General features: G+C 39.7%; 1 protein-coding gene across 1 annotated transcript in view; it reads left to right on the top strand.

Moving 5' to 3' along the window:
• clpxa (caseinolytic mitochondrial matrix peptidase chaperone subunit Xa) overlaps positions 1 to 25750 on the top strand; it is a 160101-nt gene that overhangs the window by 19679 nt on the left and 114672 nt on the right. Inside the window, exons 4-5 of the mRNA XM_039771355.1 lie at positions 20610 to 20764; positions 21052 to 21211. Of these exons, the coding sequence (XP_039627289.1) occupies positions 20610 to 20764; positions 21052 to 21211 (315 nt within the window). The remainder of the gene's footprint in view (positions 1 to 20609; positions 20765 to 21051; positions 21212 to 25750) is intronic.

Genomic DNA, 25750 nt, shown 5'->3' with positions numbered 1-25750 from the left:
AGGGGGCAAATAGTTTTTCACACCACTGTAAATGGTAGAGTCAGAATTTGGCGTAAACAGAATGAGAACATGGATCCGTCATGCCTTGTTACCACTGTGCAGGCTGGTTGTGGTGGTGTAATGGTGTGGGGGATGTTTTCTTGGCACACTTTAGGCCCCTTAGTGCCAGTTGGGCATCATTTAAATGCCACGGGCTACCTGAGCATTGTTTCTGACCATGTCCATCCCTTCATGAGCACCATGTACCCATCCTCTGATGGCTACTTCCAGCAGGATAATGCACCATGTCACAAAGCTCGAATCATTTCAAATTGGTTTCTTGAACATGACAATGAGTTCACTGTACTAAAATGGCCCTCACAGTCACCAGATCTCAACCCAATAGAGCATCTTTGGGATGTGGTGGAGCGGAGCGTGCCCTGGATGTGCATCCCACAAAGCTCCATCAACTGCAAGATGCTATCCTATCAATATGGGCCAACATTTCTAAAGAATGCTTTCAGCACCTTGTTGAATCAATGCCACATAGAATTAAGGCAGTTCTGAAGGCGAAAGGGGGTCAAACACCGTATTAGTATGGTGTTCCTAATAATCCTTTAGGTGAGTGTATGTATGTGATATATAGATATATATACAGTAATCCCTCGCTATATCGTGCTTCGACTTTCGCGGATTCACTCTATCGCGGATTTTAAATGTAAGCACATCTAAATATATATCACGGATTTTTAAGCTGGTTAAGCTGATTTCTACGGACAATGGGTCTTTTAATTTATGCTACGCTTCCTCAGTTGGTTTGCCCAGTTGATTTCATACAAGGGACGTTATTGGCGGATGGCTTAGAAGCTACCCAATCAGAGCATGTATTACATATTAACTAAAACTCCTCAATGCTATAAGATATGCTTCCCGCGCGGAGCTTGATTGTCATCATTCTCTGCGCCTGACGGAGGGGCTGTGAGCAGAGGTGCTGTTTGCACAGAAGCTGTTTGCCTAGTGGATACCTACGCACCTCTTAAGAAATGCCGCTTTATCGCGGTGCTTATAGAAGCACACATTGATTTTTTGATGGTTTGCTTTAATCTCGCTCTCTCCCTCTCTGACGTTCTCTGCGCCTGACGGAGGAGATGTGAGCAGAGGGCTGTTTGCTTAGAAGATACTGACGCTCCTCTAAAAAATGCCGCGGCAAACTTAAAAGCACAAGTATTGACTTTTTGATTGTTTGCTTTTCTTTGCGAGCGCTCTCTCTCTCTCTCTCTCTCTCTCTGAAATTATCTGCTCCTGAAGAGAAGATCTATTTCCATTCTTTTAATTGTGAGAAAGAACTGTCATCTCTGTCTTGTCATGGAGCACAGTTTAAACTTTTGACTAAAGGGTGTTATTTCATTTCTAGAGGGCTCTAATAATGTTAACTGTGGGAGAGTTTGTAAGGGCTTAAAATATATAAAAATAACTACACAAACATATGGTTTCTACTTCGGGGATTTTCATCTATCGCGGGGGGTTCTGGAATGCAACCCCCGCGATCGAGGAGGGATTACTGTATGTATATATGTGTACATATATATATATATATATATATATATATATATATATATATATATATATATATATATATATATATATATATATATATATATATATATATATATATATATATATACACTGCTCAAAAGAATTAAAGGAACACTTTTTAATCAGAGTATAGCATAAAGTCAATGAAACTTATGGGATATTAATGTGGTCAGTTAAGTAGCAGAGGGAGTTGTTAATCAGTTTCAGCTGCTGTGGTGTTAATGAAATTAACAACAGGTGCACTAGAGGGGCAACAATGAGATGACCGCCAAAACAGGAATGGTTTAACAGGTGGAGGCCACTGACATTTTTCCCCTCTCATCTTTTCTGACTGTTTCTTCACTAGTTTTGTATTTGGCTACAGTCAGTGTCACTACTGGTAGCATGAGGTGATACCTGGACCCTACAGAGGTTGCACAGGTAGTCCAACTTCTCCAGGATGGCACATCAATACGTGTCATTGCCAGAAGGTTTGCTGTGTCTCCCTGCACAGTCTCAAGGGCATGGAGGAGATTCTAGGAGACAAGCAGTTACTCTAGGAGAGCTGGAGAGGGCTATAGAAGCTCCATAACCCATCAGCAGGACCAGTATCTGCTCCTTTGGGCAAGGAGGAACAGGATGAGCACTGCCAGAGCCCTACAAAATGACCTCCAGCAGGCCACTGGTGTGAATGTCTCTGACCAAACAACCAGAAAGACTTCATGAGGGTGACCCAAGGGCCCCATGTCCTCTAATGGGCCCTGAGCTCACTGCCCAGCAGCATGCAGCTCGATTGGCATTGCCATAGAATACCAGAATTGGCAGATGCACCACTGGTGCCCTGTGCTTTACAGATGAGAGCAGGTTCACCCTGAGCACGTGACAGAAGTGAAAGGGTCTGGAGAAGCCATGGAGAACATTATGCTGCCTGTAACATCATTCAGCATGAGCAGTTTGGTGGTGGGTTAATGATTGTCTGGGGAGGCATATCCATGGAGGGTCACACAGACCGCTACAGGCTTGACAAAGGCACCTTGGCTACCATTAGGTATCAGGATGAAATCCTTGGACCCATTGTCAGACCCTATGCTGGTACAGTGGCTCCTGGTGCACGACAATTCCTGGCCTCATGTGGTGAGAGTATGCAGGCAGTTCCTGGAGGATGAAGGAATTGATACCATTGACTGGCCACCACACTTTCCTGACCTAAATCCAAAAGAACACCTCTGGGACATTGTTTTGGTCCATCCAATGCCACCAGGTTGCATCTCAGACTGTCCAGGAGCTCAGTGATGCCCTGGTCCAGATCTGGGAGGAGATCCCCCACAACACCATCTGTCATCTCATTAGAAGCATGCACCAATGTTGTCAGGCATGTATACAAGAACATAGGGGCCATACAAAGTGCTGCATACAATTTTGAGTTGCTGCAATTAAATTTTGGCAAAATGGACTAGCCTGCCACAATTTTTTTCACTCTGATTTTTGGGGTGTCTTTGAATTCAGGGCTCTGTAGGTTGATCATTTTCATTTCCATCAAACGATGTGGCATCCTTTCGTTCCTAACACATTACCCAGTCTATATCAGTATAGATATCCTGGAGGATTTCTTTTTCTTTTATTTATATATGTATATATATATATATATATATATATATATATATATATATATACACACTATATAGATATAGATAGGAGTGTTGTTCTCCTATCTATCAATGACAAAACAATTACATTAACAATAATATTACGTTATTTTTAAAATTTTTCCTTTTCTTTTTCATACCTTCTTTAACACACTACTTCTTCTGCTAGTTACTATATATATATATAAGAGGACAGATTATCTCATATCTTTCCCACAGAAATAAATTAGAAACCAAGAAAGCAGCAGAGCTAAAACAACAACATTTATTTATATAGCACATTTTCATACAAAAAGTAGCTCAAAGTGCTTTACATAATGAAGAATAGAAAAATAAAAGACACGGTAAGAAAATAAAATAAGTTAACATTAATTAACATACTGTAGAATAAGAGTAAGGTTCAACAGCCAGGGTGGACAAAAAAACAAAAAAAAACTCCAGATGGCTGGAGAAAAAAATAAAATCTGTAGGGATTCCAGACCATTAGACTGCCCAGTCCCCTCTGGGCATTCTACCTAAAAAGAGAAATTACTAGAATAGATGAAGAACATACCAGGCTTCCAAGCGAGGCTCTGCATTCAGAACTAAACCTATTGACAACTAAAGAAACTGAACAACTAATTTATAAATCCATACATCATTACTATGAAGAGAAAGCTGATAAGCTTTTAGCTCAACAAATTCACAAGCAAGAAGTCCGCAACGCAATCCCAGTAATCACAAACACGAATGGAGACAAAATTATCGACCACAAAAATATAATGCACACATTCAAAGACTGCTATAAATCCTTATATTCTACTGAGTTTAAAGAAGACAATACACAATCTAATGCATTTCTGGATACATTACAGATACCACAAATATACACTTTTAATGCGTAGGAACTCGATAAACCTCTGTAGTTATCAGAATTACTAGATGCTATAAAGTCACTTCAAGACGGGAAAGCAGCAGGCCCTGATGGCTACCCTGCAGAATTTTATAAGAAATTCTCCGCTCAGCTAGCTCCCCTCCTATTAGCAACATTTACAGAAGCCAGAGACAATCAAACTCTTCCTCAAACTTTTCGCCAAGCATTAATCACTGTTTTTCCAAAACCAAAATAAGGACTTATTACAATGTGCATCATACAGACCAATTTCACTTTTGAATAATGACGTTAGAATACTCTCAAAAATCATAGCTAGAAGGATGGAGAAAGTGCTCCCTTCAGTAATATCATAAGATCAAATGGGACTTATCTTCAAATCTTTGACGCCTGTATAATTAATATACTCACCAACTAAATCAAACACCCCAGAAATAATATTATCATTGGATGCAGAAAAAGCATTTGACATGATTGAATGGAAATACCTTTCTACTACATTGGAGAAATCTGGGTTTGGCCGAACATTTGTGCATGGATCAAATTACTGTATACCAATCCAGAAGCTTCAGTTTGTATCAACAACATTTGTTCAGACTACTTTAAACTAGAGCGTGGTACCAGACAAGGATGCCCCTTGTCACCGCTACTGTTTGCAATCGCCATTAAACCACTGGCAATACACTGTTGAAATACTGATCAGATAAAGGGATTATCAGAGAAGGACTGGAACAGAAAATTTCTCTATATGCAGATGATATGGTACTGTATATATCAGACCCACAAAATTCTGTGCCTGCAGTCTTAACAGCACTCACAGAATTTCAAAAGATCTCTGGTCTCAGAATTAATCTGAATAAAAGTGTACTCTTTCCAGTGAATTCTCAAGCATATAATATTAGATTAGATACCCTACCTTTTATCATTGCAGAACAGTTTAAATACCTAGGGGTAAACATCACAAGTAAACATAAAGCTCTTTATCAACAAAATTTCACTGTCTGCATGGAAAAAATTAAGCAAGGCTTGCATAGATGGTCAACCCTTCATCTCACTCTAGCTGGAAGAATTAACACTGTTAAGATGAATATTCTTCCTAAGCTTCTTTTTATTTCAAAACATCCCAATATACATCAATAAATCATTTTTTAAGTAATTAGATTCAACAATAACCTCATTTATTTAGAACTCAAAATATCCATGTTTTCAAAGAGCGACCCTACAAAAATAAAAGGCAGAAGGTGGCATGGCTCTACCTAACTTCCAGTTTTCTTACTGGGCAGCAAACATACAAGCTATAAAAACTGGACACAAATAGAAGAACAAACACAGGCTTGGTCCGCAATAGAAATAAAATCCTGCAGTACTTCTTTATATTCTCTGCTCTGTGCCCCAATAAATACAAGTTATCGGCAATATACTAATAACCCAATTGTGCTTCACTCACTTAGAATATGGAACCAATGTAGAAAGCATTTTAAGATGGAGAAGCTTTTATCTGTGGCACCTCTGCAAGAGAACCACCTCTTTCAACCTTCGCAAACATATGCAGTTTTTAATATCTGGAAAAAGTTGGGATTAACTTGCTTAGAGATCTTTATATAGACAACGTCTTTGCATCCTATGAGCAATTATATTCCAAATTTAACATTCCAGCTACACATTTCTTTCACAATCTTCAAATTAGGAACTTTGTTAAACAGAACCGTCCGATTTTCCTCATCTTGCACCCTCATCCATGCTGGAAAAAATATTGCTCAATTTCAAGGACTCTGACACAATCTCTGCAATATATAAAATCATTTTACAGTCCCTCCCTTTCAAAGATCCAAGAGGACACTGGGAAAAAGATCTCAATTAATATATCAGAAAAGAAGTGGAAAGTAGCAATGCAGAGAATTCACTGGAGCTCCATATGCGCAAAGCCTACAATTATTCAAATGAAAATTTCTATATCGAGCACATCTGTCTCATCTAAAACTCTCCAAAATGTTTCCAGGGCGAGATCCAACCAGCGAATGCTGCAATCAAGTCCCAGCCTCACTGGGTCACATGTTCTGTGCCTGCACCAAATTAATATCATTCTGGACCAAAATTTGTAATTACCTTTCAGGCAGCCTTGGTCTCACAATCCCTCCTAACCCATTAACGGCTGTGTTTGAGCTTCTTCCAGATGGGTTTAAAGTGGAGAAGGACAAACAAACTGCATTCACTACACTCTTGGCATGCAGACTTCTTCTACTAAACTGGAAAAATCCAAACTCTACTCTTTTAAGTCAGTGGGAAACCGATGTTTTATACTATTTGAAATTGGAAAAAATCAAATACTCAGAGGATCTGTTCAGATTTTTTTCAAAACATGGCAGGATCTAATCAGTAATAGCTTAAAATAAGCTCTTAAAGCACAGAGGAAGCAATTATTTCTGTATTTCCTCTCCATTCATCTCTATTGGCTTATCAAACTTATCAATTTAGGTATGTTTACAAGCCTTAAATTTTACTCCATTGGCCTTGCTCTCTCTCTCAGGGGTGGGGGTCGACTTGTTCTCAATTCTACTTTTTGTAAAAATTGATTGATTTATATGGAAAGATTGCAATAAAATTAATAAAATTAAAAAAAATAAAAAACAAATGTTTTTCATGTTTTAGTAATAAATAACAATATGTAGACATGAACTGTATAATGTGTGAAGACTGATGGCCAAATATCAAATAAACACTTTCACAAAAGGTGCAAGTACAATACGATAGCTTCTGTGGTGCAGTGGTTAGATCTGCCGACTTATCGGGAGTTCGAAACCATCTCCCTGCAAATTTACCGTTTTGAGTAGTAAGTTACTCTTATTGTTAATATTGTACAATAAAAACATACATCTGATTTGTGTCTGTGGCAACAGGTGTAAATTTATAGCACTTGTAAAAGTTAGCATTATTTATTTATTTTTTTCTTTTCACTCATCTCAGTCACTATACAACACTCACTCCCCACTCCAGATCTGATGCGGTTGCTTTATATCTGAAACTGGGAATAACTGTAAATGTGAGTGGTGTTTTGAGACAATGGAACTAGAAATTCTCTGCTCTGGAGGGATCAAAGCTGACACAAAGCAGGTAGATTCACCAGAATTTGTGTATCTCACCATCACTTGAATTTTTTTTTCCTTCAGTTTTATTGAGTGTTCCTGCTCACGCTGAATTAGTATGCACCTTATGGTCAATGATGTCAAAGCTGCACTGACAAAAAAAAAAAGATGTAGGTATTTATGATATTTGGAATAATTCATTTTATGACCTGTATAGTCAGACAGTCAGTCATTTTCCAACCCACTATATCCTAACACAGAGTCACTGGAGTCTGCTGGAGCCAATCCCAGCCAACACAGCGCGCAAGGCAGTAACAAATCCCCAGGCAGGGCGTGCACACACATACACACACACACATACCAAGCACACACTAGGGACAATTTAGGATCGCCAGTGCACCTAACCTGCATGTCTTTGGACTGTGGGAGGAAACCGGGGCACCCAGAGGAAATCTACACAGACACATGGAGAACATGCAAACTCCACGCAGGGAGGACCTGGGAAGTGAACCCAGGTCTCCTAACTGCGAGGCAGCAGCGCTACCACTACGTCACTGTGCTGCCTGACCTGTATAGTACATTCCAGAAAACACTGTGGCACTAATGCAACATTTTTTATATTATTCATATTCATTCGCACGCCTTCGTGCGATTGTTATCAGTCACTACGGGATTTTTTTTTGATCTTGCCAATGAAGTCGCCACATTTTGGTGCACGGTTCTGTTTCTTTTGTACTCCAGGACATGCAGAGGAAAGAATAGTACAGAGAGGTCAGTTCTGCGCTATATGCAATCATCAGGTTCAAATGTTAAAAGTTCCCACACACCCAAGGACTGTCCTTTCTATATTTACGACGTGTACCTGTTGCAGTGTACACACTTCTGTCTGTGCTTTGGTTACTATTACACTGAAGTGGCTGGAGAAGCGGCGGTCTTGAAATAGGAGCTTTTCGATGTTGCATCCTCTTCTGCTTTATCTATCGCCTTTTCTTGTAAGAAGGGACGACGAAGCTCCTCCTCAGTGGCCCCCGTGCATGCTTTATACAGTACTTGTGCGTTGATCGCTGCCAAGCTAGGTGTGTTGTAGCACAAGCAACTAACCACCTGCTTGTTCCTGCTCGCACTAAATAAGCTCACGTCGTCTGGTGCACAATGTCAATGCAGCACCGGGCAAAAACGAAAGAGGCAAATATATGTGACATTTTGAAGAAAGCATTTTATGACTTGAATAGTACCAATCAGAAAACATTGTTATACTAATGCAATATTATTTGAAAATGAACAGCATTAGAACGTGTGTTAGAGTCACATCAGAAAGGTGGGGTTTGGGGGGTGAGGCAGGGGAGCGCATGAATGTGACTGAGAGAATAAAACTGAAAAAAAAGCTAACTTTTAGAAATACCATAAATTTACAGCCAATCTTGCATTGGTACAAATTCAACATTATCCAAAACTGATCATTTTTCATTTGTTATTGATAATTTCTCTGTCTCCCCTTCTGCACAGGTTAAGAGTCTGGGTGCCATTCTTGATAGTAGGCTGTCTTTTCATTCCCACATCAGTAATATGTCCCGGTCTGCATATTTCCACCTGCGTAACATTAAGCATATATTCGCCCTGCCACTCCCCACACCACTGCTATTCTTGTTCATAGCCTGGTAACTACTCATCTGGATTATTGTAATTCCCTTTCCTTTGGTCTTTCTCGTAAATCTCTTTATAAGCGTCAACTGTTCCAGAATTTACTGTAGCTGCCCACATCATTACTAGACCACAATTCACCATATCATTCCCGTCTTGCAGCAGCTTCATTGGCTTCCAGTTCAGTTCCGAATTCAATTCAAAATTCTCCTACTAACTTTTAAGGCTATCCACAACCTTGCCCCTCCATATCTGTCTGACCTCCTCCATGTTGCCATTACCTCCCGCACCCTTAGATCCTTTTCCTCCATCCACTTGACCGTCCCTTTCGTCCGTCTTACTACCATGCTGGGCTCCCCAGCTTTGGAACTCACTACCATCTGAGCTTATAAATATTGAGTCATTCTCACTTTTCAAATCTAAACTTAAAACTCATTTGTTTAAGACCGCTTTTTCTCATTGACTACAATTGCTCTGTCTGATTTTAAATTTTGTATTTTAGTTTTGTTTATAATCTATGTTTTACCTGTTGTTCGGTGTCCTTGAGTGTTTAGAAAGGCGCCTACGAATAATTAAAATGTATTATTATTAACATTTTAAAATTACTTTTAATACAGATTTTTCAATGCATCTATTCTGCAGCCTGCATTACAAATGAACATCCTGTTTGCTACAACACAATACCAAGTTTAGTTAAACACTTAAAGGCAGTGATGTTCAAAGCCCAAATGGAGCCTTGGGGTTAGTCCTCCTCTGTCTGGGGCATATGCCCCATAACTTACCTAAAAAGCTGCCAGTTTCAGTATTTTTCAAGTCAAATGTACTCCTTCACAATATGGTACAATTGCATTTGCCATGCAAAATTGTGTTCTAAAGTCCAGTAAGTTCCATAAATTATCTTGCCCACTCTGGCATTTTACATTGGAGTTAACAGGGCCTGGGTATAGCTGGAAAACAAAAGCCATAACTTTCTGAATATGTTCCTTTTTTCAGTCTTTTGATTACACACACATTGTAAGATGTCTTATACATGCCACCTTTGAACAAAAATCAAGAAATGAGCAATTTTTGGAGATTCAGCCATTTTTTAAAGAAAACTGCTTTTGCCAGTTACCTCTGCACTTTTAGTCTTTTTGTGAACCTTATGCCTGCCCGGGGAGTGGTATCCCCAAATCAGACCAAATAATAGCATAAACTGTTTGTGCCACATGGTTGGTTTTTAATTTGATTTACCTAAGTATTTAGTAAACTTACACAAGTGAATGCAAAACTACCTTTAGAAAAGTAGTACCAGCAATATGTTATAAAATGATCACATACACGCCTTTTAATCTGGAAAAATGGAAAGCATTTGTTCTTTTATCAAAACAAAGAGTACAGGTTCAGTTAGTTTTAGGCTTTTATTTTCCTGTGGTACTTCATGCCCCATTGCCTCCATTGTTATTGTAAAGCGCCAGTGCGGGCAAGATATTAAACATTTATAGAAATTGCTGGACCTTGCAAGGCATTTTTGCAAAGCATACCATGTTTGTCAAAAAAAAAAGGTACCTTATGCTTTAACTTGCCTAAGCGGTCTCCCTTGGATGACGACGCTTTAGGCATCCACCTGTGTCACTTAATGGCTGGCGGGGCTATTATGAATTTGGCTGGCACAGAAATGGTTCTTATATTGTTTTAAAGCTCTTTTCCAGCTCCTCTATATCTTGGCTGTGACCCTTTCAAACGTCATCTCAAGCCGATAACCCATACTTTTAGGAGATGTGCCCAAGACAGCAATATAGGATCACCCTAGTCTCAATTTAAGGTCCAGTCAGCGCATCTGCAGAAATTGCTGTGTGACACTATCAAATCTCAAACCTGAGAACGAACAGATTGGTAAGTCTGACTCTTCCTGTAGTGACTTAGCAGACCCTCCTGAACCTGTGACTGGTCCTGCAATATCTGGAGATAAAGGTACATGGCTAGATGTGTTGACAAAACTATACTCAGCACTGCCATTGTTTATGATCTTACATTCCCACCTTACCATTCAAAAGATACAGCTTGTACATAACTTATTCATGACTCCACCAAAGTTTCTTTTCTTTTCTCACTCACTCTAGTTTCAGTTTCAGTTTAGTTTTTGTGTTTGCGTTTTCAGGTTTTTAAGAAAATGCTTGATCTGTATTTTCTGAAAACATACAATGAAAGAGTGCATGAACTCAAATATGATTTACTTAATTCAAGGTCCTTTTAAGAAGACCAGTGTCTCCCAAGAGGTCAAAAGTGTGAACTGAAGAGAGAAACTAAAACTATTCTGATTTTACCATTAATTATATTTTGTTTTAGTTAATTGGCATTGTCTTTTTTTTTATTCATTTTTAACTAATTTTTATTTTTATTCTACATATTTTACATATAATGCAGGACAGATACATACCTCAATTTGGAATTAATAGGAAACTAAAAAAAACCCCACAGTGGATTAATAAAGATTTAAAATAGGAAAAAACTGCTTTATAAGGCATATACGACTAATGACTGCAAAGTGAATCGTAGAGCATATGAGAACATGAGGGCAACCATTAAAAAGGATATCAGGGAGGCTAAAAGACAGTTGGAGAGGAATATAACAGATAAGGCAAAAGAAGACCTTAAGAGATTCTTTCAGTGTTTTAGTAGTAAAAGAACAGTCAAGGAGGAGAACAAGTGCATCAGAAATAGTAAAGGGGAATTAAACAATACAGGCAGTGAAATAATGGATGCCCTAAACTTACATTTATCTGAGGTGTTTGCAAGTGGATAACCTCCCAGAGATAAACGTGACTATTAAGGAGGTACTGAGGGATTTTGAAATTGTAGAGGGAAAGGTGCTGCTCAGATTAAACAAGATGAAATCAAACAAATCACCAGGACCAGATAATATTTATCCTTGTGTTCTTAAGGAGGCTAGTGAGTACATATATAAAACCTTGACACGTATTTTTAGGAAGTCACTGCGCACTGGAGAGATTCCGAAGGACTGGAAAATGGCAAATATCCCATTATATCAAAAGGGTAACAGGGCAGTTCCAAGCAACTATAGGCCAGTAAGCTTAACATGCACCAGAGGAAAATTAATGGAAGGAATTATAAAGGATAAGATTGAACAACACATGGCAAGGACAGGAGTTATTCTGAACAGTCAGCATGGGTTCAGAAGAGGAAGGTCGTGTTTTACTAACATGCTGGAATTCTATGAGGAAGCAACAAAAGGATACGATCAAAGTGGAGCATATGATATTTATCTGGACTTTCAGAAAGCATTTGATAAGGTGCCACATGAGAGGTTGGGCATCAAATTAAAAGAAGTGGGAGTTCAGGGTGATGTTTTTAGATGGGTGCAGAATTGACTCAGACACAGGAAGCAGAGGGTGATGGTGCGGGGAACCTCATCAGAACTGGCCGATGTTAAGAGTGGTGTTCCACAGGGGTCAGTGCTAGGGCTGCTGCTATTTTTAATATACATAAATGATTTAGATAGGAATATAAGTAAAAAGCTGGTTACGTTTGCAGATGATACCAACATAGGTGTATTAGCAGATAATTTGGAATCCGTTATATCATTACATGAAGGACTTGGATTGCATACAGGCTTGGGTAGATTTGTGGCAGATGAAATTTAATGTCAGTAAATGTGAAGTATTACACATAGGAAGTAAAAATGTTAGGTTTGAATACACAATGGGCAGTCCTTTGCTACTTCTTTTTTAAATATTTATTAATCTACTGTAGAGTTTGGGTTTTTTTTTTGTTTCCTATTAATTCCAAATTAATTCCGTTTGTCTGTGTCATGTGCGCCTGTCTGTCTGGCGTGTGCGTATCTCTCTCTCTCTCTCTCACTGTACAGGGAGAGAATGAACACGTGCGGAAATCATTGGCGCGCACAAACTGAAAGCGAAACTGGCTTGTTCGTATACCGAGTCTGTGGTCGTGAACAGATGCAAAAGTTTGGCTAACTTTTTGGTTGTGAACTGATTTGTACGTGTTCGAGACATTCGTGAACTGAGGTTCCACTGTATTGAGAACTGTATTGCATTATGGTCACTTGACCCTAGTGGCTCAATCACCTCTACACCCTCAATTCTATCCTGATCATTACAAAATACTAAATCCAGACAGGCTTCACCCTGTGTTGGTGCTTTAATGTGCAGTTTTAAAAAGCAGTCACTGATTACTCTTGAAAATTCTTGTGATCCTCCATCTGCAAGGTTATCCCAGTTAATATTTGGATAATTAAAGTCTCCCATGACTATAATATCTCCCTGTAAACTTGCCTTTTTGATATTACTACAAAGATGTGTGTTGAAATTACTGTCTGAATTGGGTGGTCTATGACACACTCCTAAAATAAGACCTCTTTCCCTAATATTTTCCATCGAAGCTACATGTCCTCACTAAGATGGGGCTCATCATCCAACTGAAGAGGACTTGCATTTAAATCCTGTTTGGCATAAACCACAACCCCACCTCCTTTTCTGTTCTGTCTATCCTTGCTAAGAAATGTGTATCCCTCTATGTTACACTCATCCCCATCTTTATTATTTAGCCAGGTTTCTGTAATTGCTATAATATCATAATTATGCTATGCTACATATAACTCCAAATCACTTACCTTATTTTTGATACTTGTTGCATTAAGGCTAGATATTTTTAATTTGTTACTCCTTCTACATTTAAATGTTTGCTTAGAATTTACATTTCTGTGCACTTTTATTTCTATACCATTGTTTATTCTTCCATGTATAGATCTAAACCTGGCCTGTCCTAAACTCCCTGCATTCCCTACTTTAAACAATCCTCGACTAGCCTACACATATGCCTTCCCAATACATTAGTGCGCCAGTTCAGATGTAAACCGTCATGGTGGAACAGGTCCCATCTGTTCCAAAAGCAATCCCAATGCCCCACAAACCTATACCCTTCTACCCTGCACCAAGATTTGAGCCACGCGTTAAGCCTTGTAATCTCCTCAGTCTTACCTGGACTGGCGCATGACACAGGCAGAACTTTGGAGAAGACTACCTTGTCAGTTCTGGGGCCTCATGTATAACGCTGTGTGTAGAACTCGCACTATAACATGGCGTAAGCACAAAGCCGAAATGTGCTTACGCACAGAAAAATCCAGATGCAGGAATCTGTGCGTACTCCAACTTCCACGTTCTTTCGCTACATAAATCCCGATCAGCGTGAAAACTAACGCTCGTGCACGCGCATTATGTAACGCCCCAAATCCTCCCAGAATTACGCTGGTCTTGATGGATTTACACAGCTCACTATCGCCCTGTCCAAGTGCCAGGAGACTAGTGTTAAACAGGTGTAGCATAGTTCTGACATATGGCAGGGTCACGTACTCCCCTCCTGAAAGAGCATCAGTGAAATCCTAAAGGGGTTTCAGAGCTTTCTGAACTGCCTCCAGGACCTCTGTGTTGGGACAATAGGTCTGGTTTTCGTATCGACAAAAAGGACTTTATGAAGCACTCTTTCATGCTCTAGGACCCTCTTTCTCATTAGCAGCTGTGATCCCCAAGCGAGTGGCTGTCTCATTGAATAATGGGTGACCCAGCTGCATTTGCACTTCATTCAGTTCTCTTCCTCCAGCTGTAGGAGAAGCTGCTGACAACTTTCTTACACAGAGAAATGCCCCGGGTGATGCAGACATCATCCATACCACATCCTGTAACACACAAAATAAAAACTTTTAATAACACTTTCATTTTTTATATAAAGAGGCAGATCATTCAAAGGCAAATTAACATTCATCTGTGTTTAGTAGGGATTTATAAGATATAACCGTGTGTAAATTGTGTTGTGTAATGTGTAACCTACGAATGGTTTTAGTTAAACCATTTTGATAAAATCACCAGCAAATGAGTGAAACAGATGAATATTTTAAACCTTTTCAATCTCAAACACTTCTGTATTTGAAATGCATCCCTGTCTCTACTTAAGTGGAGTGGTGGCTCTGGTGGTAAGGATTTGCTGGTGGTCGCTAGTTTGAATTATGCAACTGCCGGAACACTTCTTTGGGTACTTGCGCAGAACCCTTAATCGCAATTGCTTCATCCTGGGTATGATGATACTCTGCAAAAAAACTTTTGGGTTGGTGGCAGAATTGGCACTCCAGCTGCCGTAAGAACTTTCACGCAGCTTGACACGGAGTTGCATGGTGCTGAGGCATCACCTGTTGCATGTCATGTGTGACAGGTGTGGCTGCGTGCTTTACACAGTACACTCTTCTCTTTCCTGTCTCTTCTCAGCTGGGACTCTCATTCAGTGTCACAATTCTCAGTCACTTTCTCACACAATCCAATAGTGCTGAGAGTTTATGTAACAGAGTTTCAATTTTGTAAGTCATAGCTGTATAAGACTAAATATTTCAAATAAATTATACTGTGGTCAATAGGCATATTTAGTTCTGTAAGTAGTTCTGTGAATGTTTTTGCTAAACTATTTTAGGGCAAGCAGAGAGTGAAAAAAAGCTGTAAATGTCTATCAAATGCACCATTATGTTATAGGTAGACTCTCTGTGCTTGGATGACTGTTAAACTCATTGAATTGACATTTAATCCCTGTGTGTGAGTCTAAGTAGCATAGAGTAAGCAACGTCTAGCATGGCATGAGAATCAAGTGAGAGAGTGAAGTGAATGTGAAAAGCAAAATACTCAGTGGATGACATTTTGTGTATATTTTATTATTTGAATTGGATAGTAACTTGTTGAACTGTGATTTTGGTGCAAGTGATCTGGAAATCGAAGTCTAAAATGAAAGTGAGGCACTGGCACCAGCTGATCAGTCGCCAGCTGACGTGCCACTGCCAGATCTCTAACATGCAGTAACAATACACTATACACAATACACCAACAAGCGTTTTATGTTGATTTATGAGAGAAAGTATTGCTTTGTGTGTTTTTTAAAAAAACAGAATTTTTTGGAAAAATATTCAGTACTGGGAGAAAAGGGGGGGAAAAAATCAACCCTAAAAGAGTACATTATGCCTGGGATATTTTTTTTATTTTAAATTAACTGATTCAATATTGCACTCACCATTGTGTATATAAGATCTGTGACCAAAACACTGCATCCTCAGCCACTTGTACAGTTGCATCGCCGTTAACAGCAACCAGTCCAGTTGTCAGTAGTTACAGCAACCAATCCCGTTGGGTTGAGTTTCCAGCTTTTATAAGGGCATCCTGGAAGGCTTCAACTATGGTATATGCTCCCCGGTGTAGTCTTGGGGAAAGTAGCTGGTTTGGAGACACACTTTTCAGTTCCCAGTATTCCATGAAATGTACTGTCACACTCGTGTATGGCTTGCAGGTCCTTCTGGTGGTCAGAGTGAAGTAATACACTTTTGCGAGCCGGGCAGCGAGACTCTCTCTAACTTCAGTATTCATTTTTGGCAGTACTTCTTTTGCAGTGTAATTCTGACTAGGTAACTGGTATCTTCTGTCAAGTGTTTTTAGCAGCTGTATAAAGCCATCTTCTTCTACAGATGACACAGTGATCATGTCTTTAGCGATATGATAAGCCACTGCTTTAGTAATCTTAACCCACTTCTCCCTTTCTCTCTCATAAGGTACAGCACGGCTATATGAGTTTTGTAACGTGGTTTGTATTGGAACAGGAGACTGGGAAGGCTTCACGGTCTGGGTTGCAGCACGCATTTTCACACACTCTTCATACTGCACTTTATGGCACTGTTGTAAATGGTGGAAAAGATTAGTAGTGCTCAAAGCTTTTGCTGGGACTTGTTTTCGGCATTCTCTGCAGAATACAGGCAGTCCCCGGGTTACATATGAGATAGGGACTGTAGGTTTGTACTTAAGTTGAATTTGTATGTAAGTCGGAACAGGTACATTATTTTAATAAATGCTATTGTTGACGACTGTAACCAAGTGCTCTGCCAATGAATGATGGAGTTTCACCACTCTTTGACCTTTTTATTATTTCTACTTTATTTTCAATGGTGATGGTTTTTCTCTTCTTTACTGTATCACCAACACTTGCATCAGATTTGTGTTTCAGAGACATTCTTGAAGGGTGAAGACAAAGGTTAAGATGAGCTCTTCTGCACAGCACTGTACATGCTATCACAGCAGGAAGGTACCGGTCATCAACACGTCTGATGTACTGAAAAGAGACAACTTCCTGCTATGTGCGTAACAGTACAAGCAGGCTTGCTATTGAGATTGAATGGGGGCGACGAGGGGTGGTTCACTATAGTATGCTGCCTGCAGTGTCCACCCACCCAGAACAACCACGGTGTGGCCCAATGCGGGTAGTGAATCACCCACCACCGCCCCCATTCAACAGGCAGCCACCCTACAATGCTACCTCCCACTGCCCCGTTCACCCTCAATGGCCTCAGTTCAACCACAACTGGGTCACTGCTTGCAGCATTACCAGCCGCCCATCAAGAACGAACGGGGCAGCCCTGTGTGGTGGGTGGACAGTGAAACTCCCCCCTCCGCTCCACCCAGCCTGCATCCAGTCAGGAGCAGTAGCTGTGGCGGCATAGTGGGCGGGCAGCAAGCCACCCTATCAAGGCTCCGTCCTGTACACGAGCGATAGCTGTGACCCCGGTGACTATGCACTATGGATACACCGGGAGCCACCTTAGGGACACTGTACTGCGTGAGCAGTCAAATTGCCTTTGTTCAGCCACCGCTTGCAGTTTCCCCAGGCCGAAGATAACGGATCAGCATTTTCTGAGGCGCATGAGTTGCGGCCCCATTCGTAAGTCGTAGGTCAGATGTCCGTAACCTGGGGACTACCTGTACATTATTCTGCTGCTCATGTGACACTTTGAACCCGAATCATCTCCAAATAATTGAGCCATTGTTTTTATTTTTATCAACCAGCTCTTCTCCGATAGCTTCCTTTGTTTCTTTATCCGTCTCCATTGTGTCATTACCCGCAGGACTTACCAAGTGAAATGGCAAGGGAGGGGTGAGTTTTGTTCAGGGAGGGAAAGAGGTGGGGTAAGTTGAAGTTGTGAGAGAGACAAATGGGGAGAAGAGAAATGTGAACTGGCAGCTGTATGAGTATAATTTTAAAGTAACATAAACTATATCAATATATATAATGTCTCATCCTACCTATATCTTGTAATAAAATATGTTGATATTTCTTAAAAACTCGATATATCACCCAGCCCTAGCATTTACTATTTAATTTAAGGTGCTATAATTTTTTTCAGTTTTGAACTACACAATCAGTAGTGTGACTCCCCTGTATACTCATACTTACAGCTGTGCTTTAGGGCACATACTGTATTGAGTAAGGTCAGGTTTCATTTCCGACCCAACAAGAGCACATTGACATACTAGTCTTTTTAGAAAGAAATGTGGAAGTTAGAAAGACATTATTATTTATTTATATAAAAATGCAGTGTTCACTGTTTCCATTCATGCCAACCCTTTCAATGTGTTGGTGTCCTGCTTTTGTCTAGCTTTTCTGAGCAAATGTTTACAAAAAGACCACAATGTTCTTTTTAGTTGAATATTTAATGTTTGTTTAAGCGTTTTTAATGCATATTGTTTACAAAAGATTGCAATACTTACTCAATAAAGACTGAATGACATTTACAGTATTACGTTTCATTCTAATACCTCAGTGACGGTATTTGTTTTCATCAATGTAAAAACTGTTGACCGGATTTGAGCCTACTTTTTATTTTTTGCCGAACTCTTATCTTTTGAAAAAGAGTGCACTACTTGTATTTGCATTTAATTGCATTTTATTTTAATGCATATACAACTGCAATGTATTAAGTTTTTATTTTTTTTACTTCCATAATATATTGTAGGGTATCAAATCTGTTTTGAATTTCAGCACTTATTATGTTGAAGTCTGAAATTTTAGTATTGTGTCAAACCTAATATACAGCATCATATTCAAATAACTGACTGGAAAAATAAACTTTGTAATAGGTTGTCTGTGGCATCAGGCAAATTTTAAGTAATTGCTTCCCAAATGTGCAGGCTGTAATCGGGCATGGGTGTGTGAGTGAATTTCACTCCACGGTTAGTTGAGGTGCTGTCTGATTATGCCACATGCAATGATGCTGCAAAGGAAGCGGTTCATCGCAACTGTGGCCAATTAGGCAGGCCAATAAGTGGATCCTGCATGGGATAGAGAGGGGGAGAACAAAGACAGAAAGAAAAGAAAGTGGAGGATAATGCACAGGAAAGAAGGGCAGGAACAAGTGAGAGACGGTGTAAGAATAAAGGAAGCAGGTGGATGGAGCATGTGGCCAGCATTCAAGACAGGGCTGAGGATTGCTCCTGCTGAGCAGTCAGAGACCAGGAGCATCTGTAATTACTCTAGAAGACTACAAGGCTGGGGATGGCAGCAGGAGGCTCAGTGGGGCGCCATGGGATGGGTGGCATTTACACGGGTCAGGAACTGATTGTTGTCTGCGCCTGTTGGTTTGATGTGTCTTTATGCTGCTAGATCCGAACAGGGTAAGACAGGAAGATGTCAGTTTAAAGGGATGCATGAGGGCTCTTGTATTTTAAAGGACAGCTACCTGTCTTAGAATTTTTACCTCATTTTTATGGATAGTTTATTCTAGATTTTAAGCTCCACGGTTCACTTTCTTGAGTATTATTTATTCATGAAGGTGCACTGTACTATTTTTGGATCACTTGTTTTTGATTTTGTTTACTAGGGGGCTCCGCCCCCTGCTCACTTCACTTGCTCACCCCCCTGTTTGGTTTACCGGATATACAATTTAAAGAGATTGTTATTTTCATGGGAATTGTTACATATGCATTTTTTTCACTTTTACTTTAAAACTTTTGTAAAAACAATACTTGTCCTTTATTTCCAGACCCGGGCATGTTTACATCTCTTTCTCGCAGGAGGTATAACGCTGCTTGCGTTGTGAAGGGGGTGGCGGCTGAACGCACGCTAAGGAGATGCTGTCAGATCATCTGCTGTCTTTCTGCTGCTGGCAAGCTGACTGTTCTCCTTGTCTCGCTGCTCAATCATTTCAAAACCTGTACAGCAGCCGACCTTTCGCCACTTTGTGTCTCTGCTTCTTGCGTTGCAAAGGGAAGGGTTGAGGGGAGAAGTGAGGAGGGGGGAGGGTGATTAAGATTGGCTGAACGCACGCTATGGAGAAGCGGTAGGATCATCTGCTGGCTTTCTGCTGCTGGTGATCTGCGTGTTTTGCTTGTCGCTTATAGTTGTTTTAATAGCTGGGAGCACATGATGTGTGTCTGCCAAAAGCGATCCAACAACTGCTAGGTTAGATGTCCGTGGACTTGTTTTAAATGATGGCTCACTGCCTTGTCTCACGTGACATTGTAAAAACAATACTTGTTCTTTATTTCCGGGCATGGTTAAATCTTTCTCGCAGGGAGTATAATGCTGCTCATATTTTGAAGGGCGGGTGGCTGAACGCATGCTAAGGAGATGCCATCAGATCATCTGCTGTCTTTCTGTTGCTGCTGCTGTCACTCTGCCCGTCGATCATTTTAAAGCCTGTATAGCCGCTGTCATTTTTGCCACTTTGTGTCCCTGACGCTTGCGTTGTGAAGGGGGGGGAGGGTTAGGGGGCTGAGTTTGGGGAAGGTTAGGGTGGCTAAATATTTTTTTAAAGTGTTCTATGTTAGCAATAATTTGTTTCATTTTTATGAGATCAATTTTATAACTGATAAGTGTCAGCAAATGCTTTTAATTATATAATTTATAATTTAATCTCTTTTTTTGTTACTTTTTGCATTTGCCAAATTGCTCAGCAAATTTATTTTAACAGCAACATTTTTATGATTTTTATTATTTAAGCTTCAACTCGCTTTGTGAAATGTGAAAAATGCCATCACTTTTTTGTTGTGCTGTCAGAGGCAGACTCAAAGAAGAGTCTAAATAAAGAACCTGAATCTGCAGCAGAAGCAGTTAAGTTGGCATTTCAGCAGAAACCTCCACCACCTCCAAAAAAGGTAATTTCGATTTGTAATTTTATGCATGCTGCAATTATTTTCAATACAAATTAAACAAAATTGATTGTCTTAGTTTTTAGCATGCATTAATTGCTATAAACTCAGTTTGTATTACAGTCTTGACCAGGTGCCATGGTTTTGTTTGATAGATAGTAAGGAAATATGATATATATTATTATACATTTTTTATATATACTTTTATATTTATATATACTGCTATTTGACTTGGCAATATTCAACAGATCTGTAGTTCATAATTAACCAGAAATTTCAATTATCTTTTCCAGATCTATGGCTATCTTGATAAATATGTTGTTGGTCAATCCTATGCCAAGAAAGTGCTCTCAGTTGCAGTATACAACCACTACAAGCGTATTTATAATAATATTCCTGCCAGTATGAGACCGCAAGCAGAATTAGAGAAGCAAACATCTCTGACACCTAGAGGTAGGTGCCTTTTCTTTCCAGTGCATTCTTTTATTAATAAAGTGCCTTTTTTGAAGATGAGTATCCAATGTAAGCTATAATATCTTTTGTAGAAAGAAGAAATAAGGGTGTTATTCAATTACTGTCTCTGTAGTCGGGTTTCTGGTGGTGTTGTCTCATGCTAAGAGTATATCTTTTTTGTGGCAGAATGATAGAAATAAAATCTACCAATCTTTAAATGCAATTTTATATTATCTTTATACAGTGCTAATTGTATAAGACTAATTAAAAAAAAAAATGAAATGTATATTGTGCAGTAAAACTAATATTTATTAACATGTTTGGCATTATGCAGAGTATGACTCTGGCTCAGTATTTTATACAAGTACAATAAAGCCTGTGTCAGGCATGTAATGATCTACTTTACATCGCTAAGCCCGAATAACTCTTGAGATGGTATTCTGTTGCCATCCGGTGGAGGAAATAACATCATGCAGCAAAACAGCATGAATATTTCTTTGTATTCTTTCACTTCATGATAACTTATTACTATTCATGAGTGGGTGGTTCTTTCAAACAAACTTAATGTCAAACAAAAAAGCTGTAAAGCCTGCTTTAGAACAAACTGAAACGGAACCATTGCTTGAATCAATAACTAATGATGACCATGTGAATTGGTCATCAAATGCAGACATGGGCATTGAAGCTACAACCTTATTTGGTAGATTCCAATCTGCATAGTTTTCAGTGATGTCTGTGTTTGATGTCAGATTCATACTGTTGCTGGCCGTCCTTCACTTCCTTGCTGACTATTAACAGGTAACCTCTAAAGATATCTTTTGATCATGATTATCTGGACTATTTACAATGTGTCACTGATAGTCTGGTGGAGAAAATGTTGAAATGATTCGCTGTTCTGAGAGGTGTCTGAAAATTCACTGTGAACCATTTGCCTTTTGCTGGCAATCTGTAGTTGCAAATGACTTGTGGGTATTTTTTAGTTTCCTGATATTGTAGGGCATATTGGGTAAATCAGTCCAGAGATGGTACTGGTCCACTAACCCATTGTTGTAGACATACATTTTCTGCAAAGTTATGTTACTTTTCAATCACTATGAAATACATTCATTTCACTAATAATAATGACAATCTGCCAGCACTGAAAATGTACAAACTGTGGCAGGCAATCTTCAAAAATATGCAGGTGTATGTACCTGATCATTACACAAGTATTGCCGAAAGTCTCATGGGTTACAAGCGAAGTCTGTTGTGGATATAATACAGTGCATCACGTTCAAATGGACATGATTTGATAGTATCTAGTTGGGTAGCAAATACAATCTCTGCATTATCTGTGCTGTCTCTGGGAGACACTTGGTTTCACTAAGGCTACTGTATAATAATGAACAGTTTCTTTACCTCATGTGAACTGCTTAGGATTTTACTTAAAAGGAAAACTGATGCATATGGCATTGTATAACCGAACCACGATAATACGCCTGGTGACTCTGTTCACGTGAATGTGTCAAATTGCAGTGTGGTACAGTAGTTTTGTGGCAAAAATGCTAAATTATTGCATTCAAGTGGAAGGAGAGGACAGATATCTTCCTTTTTAGTTTGTTCACAAAGCCTCATCTACCAATGGGAAATGTTATGTCAACCAAACTGTAATGGGGAATGTGAAAAACACTATGTGTTGCCCTGTGGTGGTGTACAGTAACACAATGGGCATTGTCTGTCATGTGAGATAGGCACCCTGTTGTGCATGAAACAGAAAAAATATTACAAAGAAAATCTTTTGACATCTGTTTGAACAATACCTATGTACTTAATCTGCATCAATAAAACAGTGTACACTAGGCATACATTTCCTACTATAACCCCAATTCCAAAAAAATTGGGACGTATAAAATGTAAGTAAAATCAGAATGCAATAATTTGTAAATCTCATAAACCCATACTTAACATTGAAAACATATTGTGAGGTTTCTGAACTGTTTTGGAACTTCCCCCCCCAACCCACACAATGGGATGACACGCCGAAGTGCATCCTGAAGCACAATTGCCAAGTCTGTGGAAGATTGCTTGTTCGTTGCCAGGGCAACCACAGGCTGACCGCGCTGCAGGAGAGCACTGCAGAAGCAATTCCGAGATGATTGCGATCGCGCTATTAATACCTGTCATTAATGGGTCATGCAAGGAATTTTGTAAATGCAGGGAACAGTATTACTTGGCCACTAACCTGGCCATGACCCTGCCTGACTGTAGTGTCTGTGTATAAGAGAGTGGTAAATCCTGCTACAATAAATAACCGTGCTGTTCCTGTTTCAAGCTGAATAAAGCTGGTTAAAGTACTGAGATTCAGCCTCGTGCTTTGGGCTGGGAGACAGGGACTCGCGTATCATAATATCAAATGTTTAAACTGGGAAATTGTACCATTTTAAGAAAAGAATAAGGTCATTTCGAATTTGATGGCAGCAACATGTCTCAAAAATTAGAACAGGGCAATGTTTACCACTGTCATATCCAGTCTTCTTTTATCAACAGTATGTAAACATCTGGGAACAGAGGAGACCAGTTGCTGGACTTTTGGGAGAAGAGTTGTCCATTCTTGTCTGGATATAGGATTCTATCTGCTCAATAGTCCTGGGTCGATATTGTTGTATTTTCTATTTCATGGTGTGCCAAATGTTTTTAATTGGTGAAAGCTCTAGACTTCAGGAAGGCCATTTCAGCACCTGGACTCCTCTTCAACAATGCCATGCTGTTGTAATAGATGCAGTATGTGGTTTAGCATAGTCTTGCTGAAATATGCAAGGCCTTCCCTTAAAAAAGACTTGTTTGGATAGGAGCACAAGTTACTCTAAAACCTGTATATGCCTTTCAGCAATGATGTTGCCTTTTCATATGTGTAATTTCCATGTGCACTAATGCACCCCTGTACTGTCATTGATTCAGGCTTTTGAACTGAGTGCTGATAACAAGCTGGATGGTCCCTTGGAGGACACAGTGTCCGTATTTTCCAAAAAAAAATTTCAAATTTCGATTTGTGTGACCACAGAACCATTTTTTACTTTGGGCCAAAGCTGATTTAAAATGGACTGAGGCAGAGAAGCTGGTGCTGTTTTTGGATCATGTTCACATATGGCTTCTTCTTTGTCTGATAGAGCTTTTAGTTGCATTTATAGATGGTATGGTGGACTGTGTTCACAGACAATGATTTCTGGAGGTGTTTCTGGGTCAAGGCAACAATTGCCATAACAGAATTGTGCCTGTTTTTAATGCAATGGCACATGAGGCCCCGTAGATCACGTACATCCTGTATTGATTTTTGGCCTTGTCCCTTGAGCACAGAGATTTCTCAGAATTCTAAGACTCTTTTGAATATATATATATACTAGCAAAATACCCGCGCTTCGCAGCGGTGAAGTACTGCCTTAAAATTTTTATTAAGAAGAAAATTAAACCTTTTTAAACTGAGGGAAAATATACCAATAATTATTTGTTAAGGATCTCTTTGTATACCACATTGTGAGTTCGGCCCTCCGGTTGTAATATGACCAAGCTGTGCACTGAGCTTACTCTTAAGCATGCAACGTACAGTTGGCCATGTGAACAGTAATCTTGTTTCAAATCTCACAGCTTGGATTGCTGCAGTCATAATCGGTTTGAGTTTCATGGTTTGTTTCAATTACGACAGTATTTGTAGGACTTGTGTTGAAGAGACATTCGGCATCTGTCAAGTGTTGTAAGCATACAACCAGTTTAATCGATAACTTCACATCCAGCTTTTGAGAGTTTAAACATTCATAAACATCAAAGTGTCCACTACTGAAATCGTCACCTGTCAATCTAAGATGTTTAAGAGGCATTGGCGGTTGTCAAAAGGTGTAAAATATTTGGCCATTTCGGTACACTTGAAAGTGACAACCGAACAATTCAGCAGCAGCCATCAACTTACATGCAGATGCATAGGTGAAGGGCTTAAGCATTTCACTCTTCTAGTGCTCCTGTGTAGTATAATTATCTCCTGTACCGTCATCAGTACACACCTTGAACCTGTCCCAGTCATTCAATACATAAGACACAATGTTCCTCCGGATATCAAGAGTGAGCCTGATATGGGTGTGCAATATGTAACAAAGAGAATGGAAAAGGTAGGTGCCATCTCCGGGCATGGAAACCACTCGGTAAGTGACAGTTCTTTGATCGATGGTGATCACCTCGATAGACATGTTAATGCGGGTACGGTTGGAATGATAAAGGAAATGGGTACCTGAACAATGTAAAGTAAGTCTAAAATACCTACACAATAACTATAATTGTAATAAATGAACAATAAAACAGCGGAGAAGCCGTGGATTAAATAAACGGCTGTAGTTATCAGCAGGGAGACGTGAATCCGGGCGAAGCCAGGAAGGAATGTAGAGACTGGCGCCGGACGGCCTATATAGGCAGGCAGCCAACAACGTGGGAGGCATTGGGATGGGGGACCCAACGCCGCCTCACATGGTGACCGAGCTGCAGGCTATGGACGTATATATGTACATAAGTAGGATT

This window comes from Polypterus senegalus, chromosome 12, assembly GCF_016835505.1.
Source record: "Polypterus senegalus isolate Bchr_013 chromosome 12, ASM1683550v1, whole genome shotgun sequence".
In the NCBI taxonomy this organism is placed as follows: Eukaryota; Metazoa; Chordata; class Cladistia; order Polypteriformes; family Polypteridae; genus Polypterus; species Polypterus senegalus.
This window is presented reverse-complemented; position numbering and strand designations above follow the sequence as displayed.